This window comes from Miniopterus schreibersii, assembly GCF_964146895.1.
Source record: "Miniopterus schreibersii genome assembly, chromosome: 21".
Lineage (NCBI taxonomy): Eukaryota > Metazoa > Chordata > Mammalia > Chiroptera > Miniopteridae > Miniopterus > Miniopterus schreibersii.
Window position 1 is genome coordinate 9,842,300 of NC_138123.1, and position 14,684 is coordinate 9,856,983.

The window sequence follows — 14,684 nt, forward strand, 5'->3', positions numbered from 1 at the left end:
CGCTGAGAAGTAAGCAACATTTTTCCGTAAGCGACAGGATCAATTAAACTTTTGTTGTACTAGGACAATCGGCCTGGAGTGCGTGGTGTGGAATCGTAACGAGGGCCACTGTCTTGTTTTGACTGACACTGTCTGCGAACACACAACTCGGAAATGAAAAGACCCACATCACGCTCCGACTGCACGCGTCCAACCGCCTATTTTCGACGTGCATTTTACTTTCAAATCAAAGGTAAAGAGTTCCTGGCCAACTCGGGCCGCAGCGCAGCGCCAGCCTGGTGAAAGATGGCAATTTTTAGCCAAGCTGCCAGCTGTGGTCAATGCCTTGTATTAGTGAATGGGCACGGCGGTTGTGAGAACTTGAAGAATGCTACGGATTAAACATCACTCTCGACCGGGCTGGGGGAGGTGGGGGCAGCATCCAAATGCTAAAAATGTTCGAAGCTGCAAAGATTAAATAAAGGAACATATCAATTTGGAGCCACTGAATTACATCCAGCTGCGACAGTGAATTAAGAACCGATTAATGGCGAAAGCTTTTCTCCAGTTTGGATGCCGAAGCAAACTCATTAGGCTTTTAGAGTCGCTATAATGTGTGTGCTGTGGGAACTGTTCAATGCTATTCAGGAGACTTTAACTGTAAGCTCAGAGCGTTTCCCGCAGAGCCTCGGATGCTATTTTCTTTCTATAACATGTGTGCCTGCAGACCCAGCCAAAAACAGGCCCTTTGTTTTCGACTTTGTTGTGGTCTCTCTCAGCTTTACGTTTCTTGAACACAGGTAAATAAACTCATGATCCAGATGGTGCAACAGATGTGGGAGCAGCACTCCGAAATCAACAGACAGTGGGCAATTCTTTCCACTTTCCCTTTAAACGCTAACTAATATGTAATTCGGAATCTCCGGGGTAGTTAGCATCTGCTCCCTTCGGCCAGCCAAAGGTTACAGGTGTTCCTGATGTCATTTCACAGTAAGGCGTGGGCCTGGCTCGCGAGCGAGGGCCCGGGCTCTAATCTTCCCCACCACCTACCAGTTTTGTCATGCTGGGCCTCCATTTGCTCTATCTTCTGTGTCAGCTCCTGCTCTCTTTGCTGGGCCTGAAGGGCTTGGGCCTTTGCTTTGCTGCTGAGGCTCTGCTGAATGCTCTCTTTTTCCAGTCTACAAAGCAGAGAGGAGACGGGAATTCAATCTACAGATGCACGCACCCCATCCTTTCCCCTGTGGACCACAGAGAGCTGATACGCAGTAAATCGCTCAGCATAAGAAAACACAGACTTTCCACTCGCCACCCCCCACACCTCCAATTAGGGGGAAAATCCAAAGGTCCTTTCATACAATGTTAAATACGGGCCGTCAATCCAAATGGACTAACTATGCAACTTTACAAATCAGTAAGTCGTGACATATATACATCCCATAAGACGGCATTGCTCGCACCTCAGTTACGGCTTCACACTCTGCCTTCTCTGTCACCTTTGTCTCTCTGTACCCTGAGCCCAGCTCAGCCCTTGGCACGTAGGAAGTGGGCAGCGAGTGCTGAAGGAATGGATGTTCTTATGCCCTTACCACAGGGGAAGGCAGGCTGCCGTCTTTAAGGGAAGCTGGAGAATCTACTCAAGTCTTAGATTAGGAGGCAAAAACTTTTGGACATGCTAAAAGAGTGTCTAGAAGAGACGGCTGTGATGGCTTTGCCAGCTGGGGACGCTGCTGCCGAAGGCGTCGGCCTAAGAGGAGAATTGGGCTCTTTCACTGAGTGGCATCGCCGAGGCAGACCCGTGTTAGGGCAGGGAGACAGGTAGGGAGAGCTGGGCTCTGATCTCTAATAGATGGGAGACCACAAAATAAACTGTTCAAACCAGCCCCCGCTGGAGAGGGAAAGGGGCACGATTAGTAATTACACAGAGAAAACAGTCATCACTGGGACTACGCCTTGCAAACTGGGGCTCATGTTTCCCTACATAAAGGGGTTTCCAGTCTCACCATCAAGTTTTGCAGTGAGAAGCTGCCTAACTGCTGATGTCCCAAATTCACTGCAGAAAAGGAAGGAGGGCTACTGTGGCTCTCCTAAGAAAACAATTTAACAGAATGCTCTGCTGGCAAATGTTGAGTTAGTTTCTTGAATCCCTTTTTCAACTTTGTCTCTCTTTAAGAAACCACACATTTTATTTCTCATTGCTTAATAACCTGGCATAGTTTTGCTTTCCTACCTCTTTCCTCTCCTTTTCCCCTCTGCTGCCTCCTCCCCGTGCAGGTTCTTTCCGACTTAGGTTTCTTACAAAACCTTAGAGTGTTAGAACTGAAAGGGAATCTCAAATTTGTTTAATCAAATCCTCTCACATTATAGTTGGAAAAAATAAAGAAGGTGCGCCCGGCTGGGGTGGCCCAGTGGTGGAGAGTCCACCCATGAGCTAGGAGATAGGGGTTCGATTCTCGGTCAGGGCCCAGGCCCAGGTTTCGGGTTCGATCCCCAGCAGGGGGCGTGCAGGAGGCAGCAGATCCATGACTCTCATCACTGATGTTTCTATCTCTTTCCCCCTCTCCCTTCCTCTCTCTAAAATCAATAGACATATTTATTTTTTTTAAAAGAGGGTCCTAAATAATTAGAAATCTGCTCAAAGGTTATATTGTAAGTGATGTAAAGACAGAGGTGAGATTTGAAATATTTTGATTTGGGGAAACCTATTTTATAACATTCTAGGGGTAATGCAAGAATGGATAGAAAGAATTGATTAAAAACCACTTAGGTACCCAAGGAAGGGATTAGAGAAATATCCAAATGAATTCATTTACTATGTATTATAACTCTATGTAGAAGACACTCTGCTAGGCACTGGGTCAAATAAAGATAAATATGGCATAGTCCCTGCCCTAAAAGGAAACTCAAGGTGGCCAAAAGAGAAGGTAGGAGGTGAAATACCCTGTAAGAAAGGTAGAAGGGAAAAAACCACCAAAGCACAGAAAAATGAGAGGTTATTTCCAGCTGGGTTGGAGAGGCTCATGAAGAATAGTTGAGTCAGTCCTCCCAACTGGTTTTCATTCAGTTCTCAAAACATGGATGACCTCATTTAACCCAACTTGTGGTCACCCATATTTTACAAATCAGAATGAAAGCAATGGTGGTAAGCATTTCTTTGTTGTTGTTAAAATGAGACTGAAAGATTTATTCATAATAGCTAAGAGCTGGAAACAACCTAAATCTCCACCAAGTGCTAACTGGATAAACAGATTGTGGTAGAGCCTTACAATGAAATGCTCCCAGTAGCAGCAACCCAAAGGAATGGGCCACTGTCACCCACAGCACGTGGATGAACCTCAAAAGCAGATGCTAAAAGCAGCGGGGCCCCAAAGACATAGTGTAGGATTTCACGTATATGACATTCGAGAAAATTACACACTAGAGTGACAGGCCAGCATTGCCAGGCCCTGGAGGTAGGGGACAGGCACAAGGGAACTTTCTGTGCTGATAGAAATGTTCTGTATTATGATTATAATGGTGAAAACTGGGTGATTTGTCAAAACACATTTAATTGCATACTTAAAATTATGGATTTTTCTGATATTTACATTTATCTCAGTAGAGGTGATTTTTTTAAAGGAGCAAAGACACTAGAATAGGAACATTACCCTTTCCTCCAAGTTACCCACGTCACCTGTGTCACACGGGCCTATGTGGGCCACCTCAGTGTTTTCTTGATGAGTTAAAAGGAGTAGACAGACTGGATAGGCCTCAAACATGGACTAAGGAAGCACAGAGGTTTAGTTGCTCCTTTTTTCAATTACAGTTCTGGTTGATCATATTTTCCAAAAATGTCTGCACTATTACCATCCCATTAAAAAAATGGGACCGAAGAATGAACTTGACATTTCAGATCCTCAACTTTGCTATATCATTTATTATTTTAAACCTTGCTACTTAAAAAATATCCATTCTGCAGAGCAAAACTGACTTCTTAAGTAGATTTTTAAGCACATTTTTCATTTCACAGTTACATTAAAGACTAAAGTTTTTGATGATCCCAAAGTTTGTCAACAAGTCTAGGGCAGAAATGATGAGGGTCCTAAGTCTAACCCGAGAACAAGGACCTGGGAGCGGTGGTGATGGGTCACCAATTCCATCTGCCATGTTTCTGTTTACTTTCTCCTCATGTGACAAAACTTATGAGACCACTTATAACATGCTTACTATCTGAGAGCCATTCATGACCGAATCACAGAGAAGCAGCAGGGAGGACCTGGGGGCGGGGCACTGTGAGTAAGACCCATGATGACCATTTACCCTGATATTGGTGATATTATCTTTGACCACTTGGTTAACATTATTGGTGTACTGGGAAATATTTAATAATTGGTCTCCAGGGTGGGGGAAACCCTTATGTATAGTATTTGCCAATTTTCAGTGTAAATATTTCTACCATGTCTGGTTTCAAGCTACCAAAATGTCATCACTGATCAGAGTTGGGGAGAAACACACACAATCGGCCTTCATGAGCTGGCAGCCCTGACACCGCACTGTAAGGGGGGGGGGGGTCTTTTCCAGGCCTCTCAATTGCAAAGTGACCATTTATTTCCCTGTTTGTAATTTTGTAATGGTAATTCATTGGGAGATGCTAAGACCATGTAAATAGCCTATTCCTCATCAAACTCTCTTCTGCTAGTTTTACATTTAATGATGACTTTTCTATTCTAACATTCTTTCCTATTCATTAGTTAATATTGTGCTATAAGGAAGAGCTTTCCCTTCTCCCCCAGTTATTAATTTATTGATAGTAGCATGGAGTCATGGATAATCCATTATGATCATTATTTATTTTTATGTTCAACTCATCGCAGATTTTGCCAGGGGGAACCACTTCAAGATGGTTCCTCCATGATATATCTCCATTACTGTGCCCTTCTCAGCTTTCTGTCCCCACAAGATGTTCCAGGCTCATCTTATTTATTTTTTAATTACAGTTTACATCCAATATTATTTTGTATTGGTTTCAGGTGTACAGCGTAGTGATTAGACAATCTCATCTTGTACTGTCCTAATACCAGACTTGGAATCAGCACAGTCCAAGGAGCTCTGGTGCCTTTCATTGAGAATGGTGCTTAGGAACCAGGATTTGTCACTAGGTGGTGCTCACTGCTGCTGAGAAATCTGCTTCTAGGTCACCTTAGTAGACACAGCCAGGATATAAATATACACATAAATGTGTAAATATGGATATCTGCCTATATGTGTTTATATGAGTGTGTACATATACACTCACAGTTTCCAGTTCCAATCCAACAACAGAGTGGAACCCATTCTGCCGTTTCCATAACTAACTTCCTTCCTCAACAGTGAGAAACTGGTTCCCATTATCTTCAACATTTTTACTCATTTGCTCAGACTTAGAACACTCAGAAAGTTCTTTCAAAATTGCTCACCTCCCACGGAAAGCAAACCTACTCACAAGTGGAATTAAATATTTGCTCAAAGTTTTGTGGGGTTTTTGTTGCTTTTTTAAAGCAAATGCATACAGCATTGCAGGTGGTTCCCTTTGTGCTCTGGGAAAATTGTATCTCGAGAGGCAATGGAGTACAGCAGAAACCTCACAGAGCTAGAGGGTCAGAGGATGGCATCTATCCCCCTATTACTATGTGACCTCAGACAAGTAACTTAATGCTTTTCACCCTGGGGTTCTTCATTCAAACAGCCCAGAAAAAAATCCTACCTTAAAGGCCTAAAAATTTTAGCAACTTATTATTTACTAATGTTCACCACAAGCTAAAGTCTTTACATGTATTCTTTTATTTAATCCTCACATGACTCTTATGAGTCTTCCTTTACAAATGAGGAAACTGAGGCCTGGAAAGGTTATATTATTTATTCAGAGTCCCCCAGTTATCGAGGGGCATGGCCAGGGAATTTAGGCCATGTGACTCTAAATCAAAGTGCACAGTTTGAGCTTCTAGGCTTGAATCTCTTACTTGATCAGGGGTGCAGGGAAATGAGAGAAGGTAGAAAGGTAGCAAGAGTCTTCTCTCAATTATCCGTGTGTGCACACCCTTTAATACCTGCATTATCCCTCCTGACAGCCAAGCCCCATGTTAATTCTCCTTCCCTCTCCTCTCACGTGTTAGTGGGTCACCTCCTCCGACAGGGACACCATCAGTTAGGTGTGTATTCCTTTAGTAAGTATACTGACCTTTGCAAAAACACTGAACGGCTCACAAATCCATCTCCTGCCTTAAGTAGGTCACAGACTCCCAGGGCCGATTAAGGATGCACATCTCACCTGGAATGTAAGTGCCTGAAGAATACAGACCTTTGTTTTGATCACTAATTCATCTCAAGAGCCTGGAGCGGTGCCTGGCACACAGCTGCGCGGTCGACAAATATTTGATGAATAAGAGAAGGAATGAATGACTGAATAACTGTTAAGAGAAAGCACTGTATCCTCACAGGTATAGGGATCCTCCTGTCTACCGATTCAAAGAACAGGCTGGGATAAGATAACCCCTATTTTAGCCAAAATTTAATTTAGTTTTATTATTGTTGATAATAAAGTAAATAGTGAAATTAGTAAAGAACATGATGTCTTCCTTGTCTGAGACACAAACCATGTGCTTGTTTACTGCTAACAGGCTATGTTCTTGTATTGGGCAAATGTAGAAATCCTGGGATGGAACAAACAGGGAAAGAAAAATACAAGAGCACAAAGATTCAGTAGCCCCTACTTCCTCGAGTATGCGAAAGCCTTAATGCATCACACAGATTTCCAAGAGTAAATGACTTCTATAGGCCTCACTGAAAAGCATGTCAGAACTTTAAGCACAACGTTGAAAGGTGAGTTACCAGATGAGAGCCTGAGTCACTTCTAGGAAGGAAAGAGAAACAGAAAGGAGGTCAACTTCTTTCAGAGGGATAAACACAAAAGAAAGGAAATAACAGAAGCATCCCTAAAATAATTTCCCCTCAAACAATGTTCTCTTACAGTATCTCCGAAGTAATCTGGAAACTCTTGGAGGATGTGCTTGACTTGGTATTTCCTGCCTCCTTTTCTGCACAACTCACACTTGCTTAAAACAAAACCCGGCTCTGACCATCTCACCCTCGGCTTGTGCCTCCTATTCTACGAGGCGTTCAAGGCCCCGACCTCTATTCTTTGCAAGTCCACAGGGAGGGCAGATGAAGCAGGTATCACTGCTTCACAGATGCGGCCTCCCCAGCTCAGAGAACTGAGAGCCTTGCTTGATGCCACACAGCTAGTGGGAAGGGGCATAGCTAGAACCAGGGCCCATCTTGTCACCCCAAGTTCAGGGTCCTTCCCACTCCATGGCCTCGCATGAGCGGCTTAGTCAAACACGGTGGCTTAACATTCAACAAATACTTAAGCACAAATGGATGGGATGCATCAGTATATGAGACACAGGCCATGACCCCGCCTTCAAAGAGTTCATGGTCTAGGGAGGAAAAGGGACAGGAAAGAGCTAGCGAAACGGCATGGTAAATGCTAATGCAGGCTAAATTCCTGCTGTCATACGGGTGGGCAGGACGGGCGTTGGAGTAGCTAGGCACAGTGAGGGGGGGGGCTTCAGGAAGCTCAGAGAATTAGAGGCTTTAAACGAGGTGCAATTAGCATCCAGAGAATGAGAAGGACATTGTTACAAGGGAAGTGGTCAGTGGTGCAAAGATCCAAGGGGGAGAGCTAATAGGTGCCTCTGGAAAATCGCACAGCTTTGGCACAATTGGAAAGTTGAATATATACTGTTGAAAGTATTACAGATGTCTCCTTCCCCCCACCATTGACCCCCTCCACCCCACACCTGCCCCCCAAAGCATATTTTTTAACTCTGATGTTCCAGAAATCAAAATAACCGTGTTGCCCCAAACTGGAAGGTTCAACTGCCTCCATAAAGATAGCAGATCTCATGTATTTTATAAAAAGCAAAAACTATCAAAATAACAGTTTTTTAACCTGGATAAATTTCTCATTTAAGTCAGCCAGTCGTCATTATTTGAAAGAAGAAATGAAGAGAATTCTGATAGAAACCTAAGAATAGCTGGAGCTGAAGTAGCACCACAACTTTTTTTTTTTGTAAATCAGATCTGGTTTGAAGCATCTCCCAAAATACATATTCATATTTAAAATTAAATTATAAAGCATATTAAAAACCACTCAATACTGCCAAGATGGCAAATTATAGAAAAATGTCATTATGTACATGGATTACAGATACCTAATAATCTAATGTGCATACAATTGGAAAATCTTTATCATTTAATAGTCTTTCTATAATTGTTAAATGGGAAAGAGCAGATTCTCTAAGAGATTTTTCCCCCACAGATTTCTTGCCTGAATCTCCAATAATCATCCTCATATTCTTAATTAATTACTTGTTGCTAATAATAAACTAATACTTTCAAAGTTTATCAAGAGGGCCATGTCATCATATTAGTTGGCCATTCAGTCAGCCAGTTTAATAATTATGCCACTGCCTGGTGAGTTCATCTGTTGCCTTTGTGGTTTTCAGTTTTTGCAAAATATGATCTGCACTTTGAGGCTGATGTATGGTTTCAAAATTCTACAGAAATTGCTGGAGTTTATTTGTTGTTAGAAATATAATTCAAGGAACCAGAAAGGGGGGTAGGTGGGAAAACCATGCTAACACATAGTGAGCCTTCGTGAGAATCACAATCCTTGTCATCATTCTCATTACAAGACCATTATTTATAGAAGAGCTCACCAATAGAAGCTTGTAATGATCACAAAATCTATTTTGTCACAACACCTACCAACAGAGTCAATATATATAATGAATAAAACTCTATTCTGGAACCTGACTGCCTAGGCTTGGATCCCAACTCCACCACTGGGTAGCGCTATGACCTTGGTCAAGATATTAACCTCTACACACTCACGGGGCTTGTGGCAGAATCTATCTGAAAAGGTCGTTGGGAGATTGGGTTAATGCAAGTAGTGTGCTCATCAGTAAGCAGTGTGTCGGGGAGCTATCTTGACCACCAAGCCCAGGGGAATTTTCTAAGGAGTTGTAACTGCTATTTGTGAGCTAATGTGCTTTACTTTTTTGTTTCAAGAACTAGTTACTATGTGCCAAAGTCCAAAAGGAAAATCATTTTCCCTTCAGCAACAGGTTGCACAAGACTTCTAAACAAAGATTTTAATGGGTTTACTCAGATAAGTCATATTATCAATAAAGATAAAAGAGTAGAATATGCAAGACAGGGAAGAACAGGACTCAGAACAAGGAGGTGGCGCATCCACTTTTAGCTTCTACTAAAGTAGCTACTGACTTTGGGCAAGTTGCTTAGCTTCTCTGCATCTCAGTTCTCACGTGTTATAACGATGTTCGACTAGATGGGTAGTTTCATTAAATCATTCATGAATGATCTCGAGTTGAGAAAAGTTCATAAATCTAAATACTGTTTTATAGATTTTACACACACACACACACACACACACACACACACACACACACACACACACACTGTAGTTAAAATAACCTTGTGTCCGCTAGGTTGTAGGATACCTTTACAGAAGAACCATGCCTTATTCATTTTAATAATTTACAGTGCCTAGTGTAGCCGAATAGACCATGCACTCGATAAATGTTGAATGAATGCCTGTTTAACAGCAATCTACCCATCACCCCTTCATTCAAAAAAAAAAATTAAAGACTTCTATGATGTAACACACTATGCCGGGTCCAACTAAGTTTGTGTTTCTGGAAAGCTATTAGCTCTACCTATAGAGAGCTTGTCATTTAATTTGTGGGATGAATATCAGGTGAAGACACTAATTGTTGCAGTTTCTTTTTCTACCTTTCGATTTGAATCCCATAATTCACGCAAGGTTTACGGTATTATTTTACCAGCAGCACCACGCTGGTAACATTATTAGACAAAGGCATTCAGTGACTATGATAAAAGAGTTGGCAATATCAGTCCATTACAATGGAAGCAAGTATGGCCCATCAGTTTTATGTAAAATTTTAGATTAATAAGGAGATCTATTAGAATGATAACTTCTTAACAAATGGGGGGAAAGAGGTATGTCTTGAAGCTGATTTTAAAATACAGGTTATCAATTTCTTTTATTAGAAAAAATCGTTTACCATTTTTCTTTCAAATAGAGTTGTGTATAGGCTCATCCAGTCTTTAAAAAGAAACACCAAAGTGTTGATCTCCATAACCCACTTAGGCATAAGTAAACATCTATAATTTCTAATCAAATTCAGTTCTTTCTTTTCATTGACAAAAGCACGTCATGGCTCATTGGCATCGTCTCTAAAACCCAAACGTCCCCAACACCCCGCCCTAGTCAATGAAATCTCTTGATCAGGTTGCTCTGAGATGGGGGAACGTGAGTAGACTGTTCACGGAATTCACTCTGAATATTCAATCTTGGTGAAAAGTGTGCAGAAATGCTCGTGGATCAATTCCTAGACTATTAAAATCTGAAAATAACTGTGCATTGTCATCGCCGCTCCTGGCGATTGCTTCCTAACAGCTCCTCCTCCGCTGGCACCGCTTTACCCACCGCGTAGCGCGGCGAAGTTTTCTAGGACAACAGTGGTAGACACGGGCCCACGTACGTGGCGTGCACGTGACCAGGCGGCTGATGAGCGTGTCTTTGGTTTGCAGGGAGAAAGTTTCATTTTAATAGGTCTTAGAAAATAAGCCAGCCTTCCTCCCTGCCCCACGGTCTACCGTCCCGATTGTCAATGCCACTTGAGTTTGCAGGTGTCCGCCCCAAGGCAGGTCACTGAAAGTCAATGGAAATCAGGGCGACCTCGGCATCAGAAATTATCCTACGGATCTTGGTAGGCGAGTGGGTATTTTAAGAGCCTTATTCCAAGCAGAGCACACAGACCGGACTTTGCAAAATGAACAGAGGCTCGGAACGACAAAAGCAACCACCAACATCTCTCCTACCCCTGCGGATTTCTTAGATGTTACAGATGTCACCCGGCAATGCTCGCGTTTGCTTCCCATATGTGAGCGGAACGGAGGCATCGCGGGATAAATCTGAATGGAATGTTAACCTTCACTTAATTTTTTTTTTCTTTCTTTTCTTCCCTGACGACACAATTTTAGTATTATCACCACGGAGCTTCTGGCTGGGGGGAAAAAAAGGAAATTAATGGGTGGATTAAAAAAAAAAAAAAAGCTTAGAAACTTAAAAAACACACAAACAAACAACTTTCAAATATCTCTACTTGACGGTGTCAAGAGCCAAGAGAAATGTATTTCAATTGCAACTTGCAAACTAAACTCACAAATTACTACCATTATGCTAAGTGTGAGCTACCCCACTGTGCAGTTTTGCTTTGTGAATTTTTACCTTCCTCTGTGAACACTTTTAGCCACTGATCGCACAGCCTTTCAATGTTTTCTGCCTTTTCCTTTAAATAAACTGGCTCTGGCTCCTTCCATCTGGTTCCCCTTCCGTCAGCAGCCCTGCACCTGTTCACACCTCCTCTCCTGTTGGATTCCACTGAACATTTCCTCCTCTGCCAGGGCTATTCTGGCACTCGCAACCTTTCTGTCATTCAATCCATCTGTCAGAAGTGAACTTTGTTTACCGCAAGCTTCTGCTTCCTTCTTCAAGAAGCAAAGCCCCTCAAGGTCATTGTCAAGTGAACTGTCGGCACGGATTTCAATCCGCTGCTGCTAACCAGCAGAAGACCAAGTTCTGTTGTGTAACGTACTTGTGAAAATTACTTTTGGGTTCGGGGAGACAATAATTTGGAGGCGAAGGAGTAAGAGGGGGTGTTTTAATGATCGTTTGTGAAACCAGACAGCTGATATGTACATTTCTTTCATGTGTGTCTGCGCTTCTGATACCGAGCAGGAACTATATGCATGAGACGCAAAATAAAAGTTTTAAAGTGAAATCAAAATACCATAAACAAGCTTACACCATGTAAAAATTGCTTCAGACTATATAGCATTAACTTGAGGAATAAATATTTTCACTAATGAATTAGCCAAGGGAAAGAGTATTCCAGTTAAGAAATTTTACACTGAAATGCTCAAAATGTACAAATGTGTGCCATTTCAATGATGAGCTATATATTGACACACACTCCATCACTGCTCTGAAAAGCTTAACCCATAATACACAAGCCAATTCATGTGCATTTTAAATTCCATCATTTAAAAATAACCTGTTCTGCTTAAATAATATTCAAATATTTGCTACCAAACAAACACATAATCTATCTAAAGAAATATAAGTTGTATCAATTGGCCATTGTGAGAAAAAAGAAACTCCTGGAAATTAGCTGAAAATTATGCTCTCAATTGAATTTATTCTGTTATCTACAGCTATCGAGTATTCACCCTCCTTCATAAATCAGACATAAAATCACTGTATGTTGAATTACTTACCAGTATTTTAGACAATCGCATTCTTTAGGAAAAAGAAAAACCAATCATTCAATTCAAATGTCTTAATAAGAAAAAGGGAGATCACTTTTTAGGAGAAAATATATGACAAATTTAACCAGAGCAAATGTGAACTTAAATGGTGCTTCATTCATAACACTGCTGTTATGAAGAATTATCTCAAGATTTAATCTTATCACATGTTTTTAATAAGCAAAATTAATCAAGTCTGTAAAATTTTCTAAACTCCTTTTAGCAAAGATAAGAATTCCAGCTTTTTCCATTGACATAAAATTGAAAGCAGATTTTATTAACAAAAGCAGTCTAAAACACATGTAATTTAAAATTTGAATCTTAAGGTTTTGATTGATTAAATATTTGTAATCGATAAAGAATATTTTACCAGAGCAGTTTTTCAGATGTGTTAAGAGAAATTATTGTGATGCAAAATATAAAAACCAAAACAAAAGGACAGAACAGAACAGAACAGAAGGCTTAAAATCCAAGGGCAGAGGCATTCTTTTTCAGCTCTATTTCAATTTCACTACCCATCTCCAGACTACCCCGGAGCCTCCAAATCATTCTTAGGTAATATGTATGTAAAATATAATTTAATATGTGGATTTTGAACACAAAGCATATTTTCTAAGTGGTACTTTCATTTTCCTAAAACATCATTTCTAAATAATTTCTCTTTATGTGCAGGAGGTTTCAGAAATAGTATCTCATTTGCCCAGCAAGTTTGTTAATACTTTACTGGGTATTTTTTTCCCTTTAGTGTCGTCTGCGCTTGATGGCAGTTTGGTGACCTGGGTTCCGGCTTCTGAGTAGCATGGAAAGGGTACTGGAAATGTGACCACTTTTCATGGTCTGATTTGCTATGTAAAAGAAAGAAGTTATTTGCAAATGGCTAGCTTAATAGAGGCTGCAGAAACCACCGTGAAGGAACCCTTCGCACTTAGCAAATTGCATTTCAGGAACACACTAGTGGGCTTGTAGGGAGAATTTGTATGGTAAGAACATAAACAAATGAAAAACGCTCAGTTTAACATCACTTACAGTCACGCACAGATGCACGAATGTGCACACACACACACACACACACACACACACACACACGCTTTCCCCTCCATAAATAAGGAAGGAATAATATCATTATTTTCACAAACGGAGATCATCTAAGGAATTCAGAGACCACTGTTTATATTTATCTGCCTAACGTGTAACATGCTTATATTACCCTTTAAGGAGCAAAACTAGGAAAAAGTTTTAGGTAGTTTGATAGCAACACCTGAGACACACATTTTACACAAAAAGCGTCAGAGCAACGTTGCCAGGTTGCCCTGGAGAAGAGAAAAGCTGTTTCTAAGGGCGCTGCGAGGTGGAGACAGGCACTGAATTCGCTCGCGTTCTCTAATATCAGTTTGCCTAAAACAGCATATGGACGTAGGCCGGGAGGTAAAATATTGAAACTCCTTCATAAAGAGCTGACCTTAATTTCTCTGCCTTCTGATGGGGCCTAACGGAGCCGCTCTGGGGAGAATCGCAACTGATGAACACACTGTCGGCTTCCTCTGGCTGCCTGGCGCTCCCGCCTGTCTGTCCGGGAGCTCTCGGAACGACACAGGACATTCCCTCTCCCACCCCTTCCTCGGTCACCTGGAGGCGACACCTTCTCTGGGATGTGGGCACGTGTGCAGGACCCCGGGACAAAGAACTGATCACGGGGGGGACGGGTTTGCAGGATTCTCTGAAGAGGAGGAAGAGACTAAATGACAAGTTTGAATCTGCCACGATCACTTACTAATGTGCTGCTGTATCAAATAAGTCTAATTTTTTGACAGCCCCAAATTAGATTTATTGCAGAAACTGCTGCATAAATAGCATATGGCTGTGTTATACCACCTATTTCAAATCCTGGTGATGTTCCCCCTCCCCTCCAAAAGGGAAAAATTGAGCCAAGCTACAAACCTCCTGGAAAAAAGAAAAGAAAAGAAAAAGAAATATACCAGTTCAAAAACAGATGTAGATCTGGATTTCTTTGTTAAGGTGCTCGCTTAAGCACCAACGTCCCCATTCTGTATTAAAAAAACATGTGTCCCTAATCAGTTATTAAATTGAACAGGCCCGTTTTTTTTCTTTCACTTATTCAGATGACTTAATTTTTGCTTTAAGGTTTGGGGCTCTGAATGACGCTTAACACTCTGATGTTCACGCCACAGTCACGCAGGTGGCACAAGGAAGGGCAAGTGGCGACGGATGAAAGGCGGTTTAAGCAGGTTGTGGGAAACCGTGCGGCACAAAGG

General features: G+C 41.6%; 1 protein-coding gene across 6 annotated transcripts in view; it reads right to left on the reverse strand.

The window, feature by feature from the left end:
• Window positions 1-14,684, reverse strand: part of SDCCAG8 (SHH signaling and ciliogenesis regulator SDCCAG8) — a 157,210-nt gene that overhangs the window by 59,157 nt on the left and 83,369 nt on the right. For 5 of the 6 annotated variants that reach the window (XR_013997863.1, XM_081123963.1, XM_081123961.1 and 2 more), the window contains one exon: window positions 1,030-1,157. The exons of the other annotated variant lie outside the window; for it this stretch is intronic. Coding sequence is in view for 4 of the 5 variants with exons in the window: in XM_081123963.1 (XP_080980089.1) it covers window positions 1,030-1,157 (128 nt within the window). In the remaining variant the exon portion in view is untranslated. The remainder of the gene's footprint in view (window positions 1-1,029; window positions 1,158-14,684) is intronic. 6 annotated transcript variants of the gene reach the window in all.